Here is a 13764-nt window from a genome sequence, read left to right as displayed (position 1 = left end):
TCACTATTTCCAATGTCTTACATATAAACAGGAGGCGAGAGGTTTGGCGACAATTTATTGTTGTCATCGTTGTCATTATTTGGAAATAGCATAATCTTAATCAAATATATTTATGGATGATTGTTACCCTTGCATATCCCACTGCTGCCACCATAAAATAAATCACTATTTTCAATGTCTTACATATAAACAGGAGGCGAGAGGTTTGGCGACAATTTATTGTTGTCATCGTTGTCATTATTTGGAAATAGCATAATCTTATTCAAATATATATTTATGGATGATTGTTACCCTTGCATATCCCACCGCTGCCACCATGCAATAAATACTGCCCAAATTCATGTTTTTGTGCTTGATGTAAAATTTTGATAGACTTATATTGATCTCTATCCTGTCCATTGTTTGCAGGAGAACGCTCTTCAGCTGAAGATAGATGAGTTGACGATGATTAAGGAGAGGATGAGACTGGTGGAAGAAGGCCAGAGAGACGACACCACCAAGTTCCAGCTCTCGGAGAACTCCTCTAAACTTACCACACTAACAGCTGAGGTATTCATCTTCTTCTGTATATGTGTGCAAAGCCTAAATATGTACTTGTAGATACAATGAGAAATTCATTGGGTGTTCTATCAGTAAATCATGAGGGACGTAGCTGGCATCATTTCTTCTAAATTGACAGCACATCAAAGAAGTAAAAAAAAAAGGAGACAAAAAAATCTTTATAGACATATAGATTGCTTCTTTTTTTTCTCTCTTGAGCCAAGTTTCCCATTGAAACATAACTTAAGGGAACCTGTGCATAAAGACCACTTTTCTAGTCTCTCTCGAGCTGTCTTTATAAATAGATTTCACTGTATATTGGCTCTCAGATATAAGGTCTGTCCTAAGAAAGTTGATGGCTGATGAGCAAAAGAGGCGATGAAATCATTGAGGAAAGCTTAGTGTGAATCGTTATGGTCTGATCCACAAAGACAACGATGTATGATGTCATACATATTAACAAGAGGGGAGCAGTTTGATCGTTCCGGTTACCAATATTGTCATTGTTTTCGGTGAGGTCCAGAATTTAAGTCAATTTGTTCAAGAATGAGAGTAATTTCTTGAATCTGCCTGCTTATACAATGTCATCATCTTCTTTCTTTAGAATGAGGGTCTGCGTACCAGGCTCTCTGAGCTGGAGCCGTTAGAGATCCAAGTAAGGGAGCTCCGGTCGGAGCTGGGCAGGAGCTCCCACACCACCAGGAGCACGGAGGCTCTAGAGAGAAAGCTCCAGATGGCCCAGAAAATGCTCCAGGAAAAGGTGGGTAGAGTCTGAAATAAATTTAGCACCAGAAGTTGCTCACATATTATATGTATAGTTCATTGAGGTCATGATTTAACTTTGCATCCCCAACCCAAAACAAAAAGGTATGAAGAATTTTTTTTAAAGAACTTAATAATGTCCTTAATTAGTGCTCTATTCACTATTGTTCAAATTTTGAAAGGGTAAATCTGTAGAAATGTACCTCTGATGAACTTTAAGGATGAATGATCTTATCCATAATTCCGTAATGTGTTTTACGGTGCAATTGTATTGGTTTCTTTAGAGTAACAGAAAACGGACCCTGTAAGTTATCCAATATACAGGATTATCAAAGAAACTGCATTGCTTACCTCTTATCTGTACTGAATGTGGGGTCACTTCAATAAGCTTTGAACTTCTCCAAGGATGCTTGAAATTCCTTGAAATTTACATATTGTCATTGAATCATATAACTATTCAAATTCTCAATCATTGAGCTTTTACATGTTTGAATGTTTAGATCAAATGCTATAGCAAATTCTTCACAAATCGGATCATAATCAGATCATATAGTGTGCGGTTGGCCTAACCCTGATCCAAATATACTGATAAATAGTAAGTTATTCTGCAGTTCATCATTTTTCTATGAGCGTTTTATTGTTATTATCTCTTCGATATCAGACGGAGAACGAGATGAGGTTAGCAGAAGACAATGCCAGTCTACAGCAGAGACTCAGAACAAAACAGACTCAAGACACATACACCAAGGACTTGGAGAAACACTATTCCCAACTGGAGGATCAGGTTAGAAATTCTCTGATTTATTCTACTTTTCCTCCCATGTTTCTGTTGAAAACTTCTTTTTTTTTTATTTCATATGTTCTCTTTCATTCATTTTTTCCCTTTTCATTGTGTATTGTGCACCTTTTGAGAATTTTTTTATTTTTTTAAAGAGAATTGATACAGATTTTGCCAGACCTTCTGAGATTTTTTGTTCTTTCTCTCTGATTGTTCTCATGAATATTCTGATTGTATTTGTTCATTCAGATGGGGACATTAGAACACGAAAGGAACGAGGCTGAACTAGCGGTTGCTCCACTAAAGGTATGTTACCCGCAAGGGAGGAAGGTTGAGATAGATAAGCAAAGAGACATACAAAGAGAGAGAGGTGGAAGGGAAGGAGGGGGAGGGGTAATTAGACACAAATAGACGTAGATATAGACAGAATATTATGTAGGGAATTGGTCATGTTGCACATCCTCCCTATCATTCATTCTTTATATATAAACTCTGCTGGATACAAAGAAACTTGATCTTAACAGCATTTTTTTTTTGCAATCAAATATGATTTAAAGCTGTGAAATTCGCCTTCCTCTTTGAGGATCCATGTAGTTTATGAATGCCAGTGAAATTTATTGTATACTGGTATCATTTAGGCATTATTGGTAGCCCATTAGTTCCAAAAGAAATTCTTCGACAATACTCTTCTTGGCGATTTATGTGTAAATACCTACAAATGTTTATCTTTACCCTTTTCCTTTTTTTTTAATGAAATTCTCAAGCGAAGGTCTCTTACCTCACCACGAAATGCTTAACTTGATCTTAAAACCATTTTTTTTGTTGCAATAAAATATGATTTAAAAGTGTGAAATTTGCCTACCTCTTTGACGATCCATGTAGTTTATGAACACCAGTGGAATATAGCCTATGTAATTTAAGCAATTTGGGTAACCCACTAATTCGGGAAGAAATTCTTGGTCATGTATGCGTAGAAACCTACAAATCTTTATGTTACCCTTTCCCCCTTTTTTATGAAATTTTCAGGCGAAGGTCTCTTACCTCACCAAGAAATGCTTAACTTGATCTTAAAACCATTTTTTTTGTTGCAATAAAATATGATTTAAAAGTGTGAAATTTGCCTACCTCTTTGACGATCCATGTAGTTTATGAACACCAGTGGAATATAGCCTATGTAATTTAAGCAATTTGGGTAACCCACTAATTCGGGAAGAAATTCTTGGTCATGTATGCGTAGAAACCTACAAATCTTTATGTTACCCTTTCCCCCTTTTTTATGAAATTTTCAGGCGAAGGTCTCTTACCTCACCAAGAAATGCCAGGAACGAGATGATCTGATAAGGAAGCTCAAGCAAGAGATCGCCATGGTGAAATCGGACAAATCCTCCGACCTCCTGGAGCAAATTGGCAACCTTTCAACTCTGTTACCCGACGAAGCATACAACGAACCCCTGAAGACTCGTACTAGACAAAGCAAACAAAGGAGTTCTAGGAAACAGACTAAGAACCAAATGCCTGACTTGTCGGAATTGTTGAACGCTGAGGAAATGGAGTTCTTGAAAAGAGAATCTTTGGAAAATGCTGATGTGTTGTTAGACGAGGAAGAGGATCAAGGGGAGATTTCGCTCCAAGAACTTATGAAACAAACAAAAGGTCATCGTCATGGCATCAAAAGTTCTTTAGATGACATTGATTTGGATGAGTTAGATCTCCTGGGAACCGCTGGGGAGACTGGTAGTGACCAATTCTCCATTGGGAACGGTATTGGATTGGGTAGCAGAGACAGGAAAAGGAGGTCACCGGTCTCCTTTGGATTTGGTTCTCTTCAACCTTCTTTCAAGTCTAGGGCTGTCAAAGATCGGCAGGTAAGTCGATACCCAAACTCGGTCGAGGATTGGATATCAACAGAGAATGAATGTCATCTATTCTTCTTATGTTAGTTGCACTTTGAAGATGTTTGAGAGTTCAATGAACTTGTTAATATCTTTCATCTACGAACACACTGCTTGCAGGGCTCTTTAACAAAAGAATGAAAAACATCAGTGAGAAGGAAATAAATGTGGCAATTAAATTATTGTAAATGCCAGTATCAGAATCGTTGAGCAAGTCATAGGAGGTTTGTAGATTGAAGAACTCTTAGAGTGAGAAAGCAAATTGTTGGTGAAAGTTTGTCATCAAATAGTGTACAATGTAGCAGATCTAAAATATTAACATTTAGTTATTTTTAGTATGTTCTGTTTGACTCATATTTATAGGACGTGCCCCCTTACATTAACATTATAATAATTTGGTGTTGTACCACTTTCCTTTCTGTTCAGACAAGGCCAACCTCGATGGGAGTGCCCCTGCCAGGCAGCAACCAAACATCACCTGGGTCTCTTGGTCTGGATCTACCAGATGGACTCCTCTCATCTCCTCTTGCCACCCAACTGACCTACCCTCCCACCTTGCAACATCCTTCCCAACCCAAATATCAAAGCAATGTTCCTCTACATCAACCACCTCTTGCTCCACCATCTTTACCCCAGGGGTACCCCCCTCATCAGACACCGTCCATCCCTCAGCACCAACCACGGGGTGTCCCTGGTACCCTAGGACCAGCACAGCTACCGGCAGCACCTCTACAGGGTCTTGGGCTTCACCCCTCAGCTCTTTATACCGGTGTCTCTACCCCCAACCAATACCCACAGGAGAGACTCCACCCCCAGGCTCCACAAGCGGTACCTCAAATGCTGAATAACTCTGTCCCTCGTCCCCCTCCTGGTATGTTACCCAATGGACATCCAATGACCAATGGGCAACCGCAGATGCCATCACAAATGTATGGGGTAGGACCGACGTCCTCTGTTGGTGCTAGTTTGCCACTCAGTCATCAGAACGTCTTGAATTTACCAGGCAATCAACCGAATAGCAATGGTCTTTATCAGGATCCGACTTATAGTGCTCACAACCAGGGCTTAAGCGCAGGTGAGCTCACTTGGAAATTAGATCTTTAAATTACTCAGCACTGAATTAAAAAAAATATATATATATGTTTGCAATATGTATTTTTCAATCATCAAATTGTTATATTTCCTGAAATTTCTTAGGAGGGACTTGAGAATATAAATCTATCTATATAAATTGCATTTTTCTCATAACCTATAGATTGTTTATAATTGTTTGTGCTCATTAGGTAATTAACATTTATTCAAATCCATCCAGAATTGTATTGATGTCTTCAAAATAGTACAAACTTGTATATCTTCCTTTTACATGTACTTTCATTTTGCAATGTTTATACATATATACATATGTCTTTTATACTTTAGTTTGAGATACATTTGATTTATGTAGGTCTATAAGTACGAAACTTTCTTCATGTAACAGCTTACGACGTATATTTTGAAGTTAATCTAATTTACAAAAAGGATTCATACGCAATGTCATAGCTAATTAATTATCTCTTTATTTCTTGCCTTGATCAGGTATACCCGACCCTCCGAGGTCTCTCTCCATCTCCCGCGAGGTCAGCAAACACAGCGTACTACTCACATGGAGCCTGCCCGCTATGGATGTCATGTGTCGTAGCAACGGTGTGGAGGTCGTAGGTTATAGGATACATGTCAATGGTCAGCAGAAACAGCTGGTGTCAAGTGCTCATATGACCAAGGTAATGATAAGTCTTTGTTTTTCTTATCTTTTGCAACAAACCATCAGTCATTTGTGTTGTGAGGAATGTTTTTATTGTCCTCTTTCTCTATGGACATGTTACTCTATTAAGTATTTCTTGAATTTCAGTCGTAGGGATCTTGAACTTTTGGAGATATTGACATAAATTTCCAATATTTTGATCAGCAACTTTCAAGCCAATCATTCTATTTAGCTTACAATATGGTTGTAAAATTGGTAGTTAATATTTTCTTTGGAAGTAAAATAAACAGGTCTTTTATGCCAGTATTGGCAGCTTTTGTAGTAAAACATAGTTACCCGGTACATTATTTATGAAAATAAGATGCAGAATTTCCTGCCTCTCAATGATTATTCTACCTTATCACTAATATGAAAAATAAAAATGTATTAAACCAATATCTGTATTTTGCTTAAACAGAAGAAAATGTATGTCAATTTAAAGATTAATTATGATTATCTCTTTAATATAGGCACTGGTTGATGGCATCTACTTGAAGACAATCTACAGGTTTGCCATTTGTTCTGTGGGTGCTAATGGCCAAATATCCAACATGGCCGAACTGAGCTACAACCCTGCATCAAGCATCCCTTCATCAACGGCATCGGAGTCTCGGAGAAGCGAATCCATCATCAGCTCAGAAGTCTCATCAGGTCCAAAGTATGGTCACAAGGAAGAAAGACTGGTAAGTTATCCCATCTTGAACTTTACCGTAGCATTGGGAGGTGCAATGGCTCAGTGGTAGAGCAGTGGTCTCATAACCAGGAGGTCCCAGGTTAGAAACCAAGTCGATGCGCTAGTGCCCTTTGGTAAGGAATTAATCCTCACTACCAAGTCCCTTGTTGCCTATTTACGAACACACCCATGCTTTCTTAGCAGTCAGGTAAAACAAACAAACCAACCATGCAATTAACAGTGAAGAGCAGCTAGTGAGTTGTTTGTGGCTATTGGTTAAGCCAGAAATAAAAAAGAGACTACTGAGTGATATTTTTGTTTGGTCTTACGCTAGGCATTATTATGGGTCATGAAAAGAGATTAGCAAAATATATTTAAACTAAATTAAGCATGGACTTGAGGCAGGTTCATTGGTGAATAGAATTGTTACCATTCTAAACATCTTTTCTTTCTTTTTTTTCTCCTTACAGTTCATGGCGATATACACATATGATCCAGATAGCCATTCACCCAATGACAATCCAGAGTATGAGCTGACATTCACAGAGGGCGATCTGATAACAGTGTATGGAGATAAGAGACCCGATGGTTTCTACCATGGGAAGGTGAGGCTTAGATACTCTGTAAAAGTAGAAATATTTGCAGTACATTAAATTTCGCAGATTTCACTCTGAGATCAGCAAGCGCAATTGTAGAACTCGCAAAAATATAAGCATGACTTCTTATGCGTGTTTTGAACGGGCTGAATTGCATGCAACGCGAATATGTTTTGGGGTCGCTCAACACTAAAAATTAATCTAAGAAAATAACAGTGTTTACAGTAAGCGATAGAAAGATAGATAGATATATTGACTGATTGATTGACTGACTGAATGATTGGTCGATTAATTGATTGATTGATTGACTGGTTGATTGATTGGTCGATTAATTGATTGATTGATTGATTGACTGGTTGATTGATTGATTGGTCGATTAATTGATTGATTGATTGATTGACTGATTGGTTGGTTGATTGATTGATTGGTTGATTAATTGATTGATTGGTTGGTTGATTGATTGATTGACTGATTGGTTGGTTGATTGATTGGTTGATTAATTGATTGATTGACTGATTGGTTGGTTGATTGATTGATTGATTGGTTGATTAATTGATTGATTGGTTGGTTGATTGATTGATTGGTTGATTGATTGGTTGATTAATTGATTGATTGATTGATTGGTTGATTAATTGATTGATTGATTGGTTGGTTGATTAATTGATTGATTGATTGATTGGTTGATTAATTAATATTGATAGGTTGGTTGATTGATTTATTGGTTGATTAATTGATTGATTGATCGATTGATTGATTGATTGGTTGATTAATTGATTGATTGGTTGGTTGATTGATTGATTGGTTGATTAATTGATTAATTGATCGATTGATTGGTTGGTTGATTGATTGGTTGATTAATTGATTGATTGATTGGTTGATTGATTGATTGATTGGTTGATTAATTAATATTGATAGGTTGATTGATTGATTGATTGGTTGATTAATTGATTAATTGATTGATTGATCGATTGATTGATCAACTGATTTTTTGGTTGATTGATTGATTGATTGGTTGATTAATTGATTGATTGATCGATTGATTGATTGATTGGTTGATTGATTGATTGGTTGATTAATTGATTGATTGATCGATTGATTGGTTGATTGATTGATTGATAGATTGATTGGTTGGTTGATTAATTGATTGATTGATCGATTGATTGATCGATTGATTGATCAATTGATTGATTGGTTGGTTGGTTGGTTGATTGATTGATTGATTGACTGATTGACTGGTTGATTGGTTGATTGATTGGTAGACATACAGATAGGCAGATAGAATGGAAGTCTAATCTTTTACTTTTGAAAGATTATGATATCTCTCTGCCGAAGGCAGGTCCACGCTACAGAGCCATCGGGTAATTCCTTTCTCAATTCCTCAATGATAGCTGTTAGTATATTGAATGATACACAACATTTAAATCATGCATGTTTGGTTTCTATTCCACTCCATCAGGTTCGAGGAAGGAAAGGCCTTGTGCCATCAAACTTCATTGAAGAGATCTCAAAGGAAGAATCCAGGAAAAGAGTAAGTAACTTTCTTTAAAATGGTAGTACATTTTATCCTTCCCATTGATAGGATAGAAAAGATTGAAAGTCAAATCATTGTGGGCCGTGCATGAATTTTGATGAAGTTTGTTACTTTAGTTTGTATTGAAAAGATAAAGAAATCATAGATGTAGTGTTGTGTCTTAAAGATAAGCTTGAGTTCTCTGGTAATGATAAAAAAATAAATTCTCACAGAATCCAACAAAACTTACACTGAATGTTCAAGATTACATATAAATGACATGTGCCAAACAATTTTGGTAGAAAATGTAGAGGGGCAGAGTATAAGCATAAAAAGATAAGGAAATCAAGGGAAGTAGGCCGGACACCATGTGCTTAACACAGGTCACTATATGCACATTAGAGTTCAAACAATCAATCTACTGCAGGATAAACAATCCAGAATGAATTATAGCCATGTTCTCTCGATATATAATGCCCATACCAGAGCTCAAGATTAGCTAGCTGTTGGATATGATTTAATTTTGGTATGCAGTACTTGATTGATAGATTGAAAAGGTTTTATTATAATTTCACTCCGTAGCCAAATTGCTAAATTATGTACAATTTACATTGGCATTAATACATACCAATGTGGTTTGATATTCTCACAAAGTATAATATACAGTACATAACAAAATTCATAACCAATATGACTAAGGCAATAACAGACAAAATTAAGTTAAGTTTAAATTATATTTTGTGAGGTGACACAAGAGTGGGTCAAAGGATGAGCAAGCAGGCCCTTTGCTCTTTCCATGGACTCTAGCCTGAGATAATTGTTCCTGTATTGCTGAAGTATCAATAGAGTGATGTACCAACAAAAACGGTTAACCATTATCATTATTTCCCCCTCCCCTTCCCCTCCCCTTCCTATACAGGGATCCAGAGAGTCACATTCAAGAAGAAGCAGAGAGAGCAGTGCAGATGGAAGGAAGACAAGGGAAAGGAAAGGAAGGAGTGATAGAGAGAGTAGGAGAAGAGAAGGACAATCACATAGGGGATCAAGAATTTAAACATATTTTGTTTTCTCTAAATAATAATAATAATAATAACAATGATAATAATAATAATAATAATAATAATAATAATAGTTTGTTCTTATATAGCGCTTTTCAGGACCGCAGGCCCTCTCAAAACGCTTTACAGATATATATTATTACCCCGGTCATCGGATTTAGGCTTACCCGCACACAATGTATGCACATTCTCCATTCCCTGAGGAGCATTCCAGCCAAATGTCATTTTTAATATAGTATAGATGTAAAGAGGATTATTATAGGGTAACCATTCGCCATAAATGATTTGCGTTATACAGGGTGGCCTGAAAAGAATTTTCTACCCAATAAAATATAAAACCAATCACATTTTGTTCATGGTGTAGTTGAAATAACAGATCTGAGCTGGTGAATTCTTTTGGGGCCGCTCTGTGATTTGGTGGTTTCCACGCCATAATGCTTCATTCAAAATACCAGTTTCTCACATTTCAATTTAAGGCAGCTGAGTTAACAGTTATACCAGTCTCTACCTTACATGTATATGAATTATTGTGCCACAATCATATGAATGTTTCAGATTTTACGTTTCCTAACAATGTGCAAATTATATGTAGGGTGATAGTTCTTCTTTTCGAAATAATTGCAACTTTGCTGGCCTTTCATTTCAGTGCTTCCAGCTGTATGCATGAGGGTGCTGTAAGGTGAAACAAAGTAGATTCAACTAACTAAAGAGGAAAAAAAAGATATTTGTAAAGTTTTGGAAACAAATCTAATGACCACCCATAAGAAAATGTTTTCATTGAGATATTTTTGTTACAAGTTTGAGAAGATACTGCGTGGAAATTGAAATCATTGATCGGTCAATTGCACAGACACGTTTATCTGCTTCAATTAGAATCAACCTAATGCTAGAGTGGAATTTTACTCAATTGTTTTGGATTACCGTAATGGGATTATCAGAAAAGGTTATTCACATACTGAGAAAAGGAAATGGTAAATTCAATCAAATTGTATCAATATTCATGTGATTTACCTGTTTCTTGCCAGTGATGTTCAGTATTCTTGAAGATGTGTTGTTTATAAAAGCATGAGTGGAAAGTGCCTGTAAATTTTGTAACTTGTGAACATATAGATATAAAAAACAGCTGTATATTTTGTATTTGAAGAAGATGATTGCTTTCCTGAGTAGAGGTCAAGAAGCGTCTTATACGTTTTGTATCAAGAGCATATTTGTATGTATAGTTATTATGAGTAATTAACTCAGTTTGAGTTTGTGACAAATTGTACTTCAATACGTTTTCCGTCCATTTATGGTATGATTTCTAAGTACCGTTATATTTATTTCAATAGAAGATGTAAACCTTGATTATGATCTCAAAGAAATGATTTTTTTCACCTTGAAATTCAGAATCACGTAATAAACTTCTGATATGAACATTTGTATATACCATTTTGTGTACTTGTTGTCTTCATTCATATTGACAGTTAATTACAGATATCTATTTCTAAATAATGAAATAGAACTCTTGTTGGGAAGTTAAAAAAAAATTGAAAAGTTTATTGAATAGAATTAGTAGAGGCTAGACAGAAGGTTTCATATTTAAGCAATATTAAGCTTCCAAGTTTGCCCTCATAAATAGAGAAAATGAATTACATTTCAAAATACAGTACCGGTAGCCATGTAACACCGTAAAATGTGCAAACTAAATTGGGGTTATTATCAAAGAAGAAAAAGAGAGACAGAGTGGGTGATAGAAAAAGGCAAGCGGGACTGACTTATTAGTTCAAATATATCAGGATGTGTGGTGACCAAGTAGAAACTTCTTTTTCCCCATAAAATTTTGATTTTTGATAAGTATAAATATACTTTTGTCGTAATAAAGGCAATATAATGATAGTGAGTTCTTGTGTAGCGCTCATGTCTGTCAGACTTAACATTCCTAGCGCTCCACATTATTAAAAGCCCCCATCACACCAAACTAGTTCTCACTACGTTCTGAAAAACGTTGCCAAACGGGCTCGAACTGTGTGCGAACGGACTGAACGTAGTAGCAACTGTTTACGATCTGTTTAAGAACTTTATGGACGGGCTCTGACTGGTTTGGACGTGAAGGGCGCTCTATAACTTTGAGCCTGTTCAACATTTTCCCCGTCCTGCAATTAGACGGAGTGACAACGTACTTAAAGTAGCCACTCTTTATAAAACTATATATCAGTGAAAGGTTTTGACCTCAGGAATTTGTAAAAGAATTATTTCAGATTTTTGTTAATATTTTCATTATTCATTTACTCGCCCAAATCAGACCAATAAAACGCCCAAAATAATATGACGTAGGCGATTGTAGCAAGTCCTTAACATAAACAAAAGCACGTAACCACTTCATTGAGTCTATGGCTTTTGCTGTATACGTTTCTTGCATGTTTTGATTGTTTTCCATGTACCGTATTTTCTTTGAATAAGATAAAGATAAACTAAAAACAAGAAGAAAGGATAATGTTGCTTATTACATAAAACTGACGAAAGACACTATACAGATGAAAGAAATCAATGAAAGTTAACAATATGTAAGTGATATTGCGATCGCTATTGCCGGTCATCATTCGTGCTGAAATCGCACTCGCGAACAAAATCATATCAACTCAATACTGGTCAATAAAGTTCTGAAAAGGTGTAAGCTTTATCTATCAAGAACAAGTCGCACTGTCACACTCATTTCATTTAATAGAGGTAAGAAAAATTATTCCAACTTTGTGGGCAACAATGTACATTGTTACCTAAAGGTAGGGGCGGATCCAGCAGGCGGCAGGGGGGGGGGGGGGCAATTCGTGAGAAACTATTTAGCGGCGAAATAGCCGGCCGATAATTCGTTCAGTGGGGGGGGGGGGGGGGTAGTGAGCAATAATTCTTTTTTTTTGGGGGGGGGGGCCTCGAAAATTTGAAAAATCGCACCCCCCCCCCCCCCGAGCGCCAGGTGTGGAGGCCCTTTTAAAATAAAAAGGTCAAATTAACGTGTTTTTACACGTTTTTTCCCCAGGGTGGAGCCCCCACCCTTTGATCAGCCACTACCAAAAGGTGATGGTGAGATAAACACGTTTCACCATTAATTTAATTTCATAAATATTTATTTGGGTTTAGGGGTTGATCCATCAGAACATTTCTATAACATAATTGATACGTGCGCTCAATCATTGGATATTATTTATCACAAATAACCATTTTTCATTAAGTGTGCATGTAGGCCTACTGACGCCTCCTCATTTCCTTTCGATATTTCGATACTAATTTCATGCTCCTACAAGGACATTGTTACAAAAAGGTGACGGTGAGATAAACACGTTTAGCCATTAATTTAATTTCATAAATATTTATTTGGGTTTTGGGGTTGACCCATCAGAACATTTCTATAACATAATTGATACGTGCGCTCAATTCATTGGATATTCACAAATAAACACAACTAGGGACAAATTCATTGAGTCGGAGCGGGGTGTTCTCATTTTAGGACATTCAAGTGTATTTGAAATGAAAGCGAAGATACGTTTTTAGACCCTGAAATTAATGGGAAAAGAGAGTACCGATAAAAACAGAGAGAGAGAGAGAGAGAGAGAGAGAGAGGAAGGGAAGGACAGAGACAGGGATGAGATAGGAGCAGGGAGAAAGAGATCAAACTAGCAAGCAGACATGTTACAGGGAATGAGACTAAAGGGATAGAGAGACGTGGAGAGAGTACGATGTTAAGAATGAGGGAGAGAGGGAGAGAGAGAGAGGGGGGGGGAGAAATGAAACGTCGATTGTGAATAACGGCCTATAGGAACCGCAGACGATTTCCCCTGTTAAAATGTGTATGTTTTATCATATCGTGCCTTTCGTTTCGTTTGGCGGAGACATATAAGACGCGTATTCTACTAAAATTTGGGTTTACGCTTTTAATCAATATCTGGTGCAAAATAAACTACTCTGAGTTATAACTTTTCCTTTTTGTGCAACGTGATTTTAGACCCAGAGTTGGCCTTCGGTTCTACTGAATCATAGATCATAGGTAGAGAAAACTACTGCATCTCAGGATTGGTTTTAAAACTTTTATTCTATTCGGAAGAAGAAAAAAAACATTACAATGGATTCAAAGTGGAAGACAATCATGACCATCTTTATCATTCAAGGCTTATTAGAAACCCCAGCTGGATCTGCTGTTGAAA

At 36.8% G+C, this 13764-nt stretch overlaps 1 protein-coding gene across 3 annotated transcripts in view; it reads left to right on the top strand.

The window, feature by feature from the left end:
- The window catches only part of LOC100888808 (golgin subfamily B member 1), a 45758-nt gene extending 36087 nt beyond the window's left edge, over window positions 1-9671 (top strand). For all 3 annotated transcript variants that reach the window (XM_030985795.1, XM_030985794.1, XM_030985796.1), the window contains 11 exons: window positions 409-549; window positions 1145-1300; window positions 1964-2086; window positions 2330-2386; window positions 3370-3945; window positions 4399-5047; window positions 5548-5732; window positions 6223-6435; window positions 6896-7030; window positions 8478-8549; window positions 9451-9671. In XM_030985795.1, coding sequence (XP_030841655.1) covers window positions 409-549; window positions 1145-1300; window positions 1964-2086; window positions 2330-2386; window positions 3370-3945; window positions 4399-5047; window positions 5548-5732; window positions 6223-6435; window positions 6896-7030; window positions 8478-8549; window positions 9451-9585 — 2442 coding nt within the window. In that variant the 3' untranslated portion in view covers window positions 9586-9671. The remainder of the gene's footprint in view (window positions 1-408; window positions 550-1144; window positions 1301-1963; window positions 2087-2329; window positions 2387-3369; window positions 3946-4398; window positions 5048-5547; window positions 5733-6222; window positions 6436-6895; window positions 7031-8477; window positions 8550-9450) is intronic.
- The last annotated feature ends 4093 nt before the right edge of the window (window positions 9672-13764 follow it).

Source organism: Strongylocentrotus purpuratus, unplaced genomic scaffold (assembly GCF_000002235.5).
Source record: "Strongylocentrotus purpuratus isolate Spur 01 unplaced genomic scaffold, Spur_5.0 spur5_scaffold_15, whole genome shotgun sequence".
In the NCBI taxonomy this organism is placed as follows: domain Eukaryota; kingdom Metazoa; phylum Echinodermata; class Echinoidea; order Camarodonta; family Strongylocentrotidae; genus Strongylocentrotus; species Strongylocentrotus purpuratus.
The sequence above is the reverse complement of the archived record's forward strand: the minus strand, read 5'-3'. Positions and strand labels throughout refer to the sequence as shown.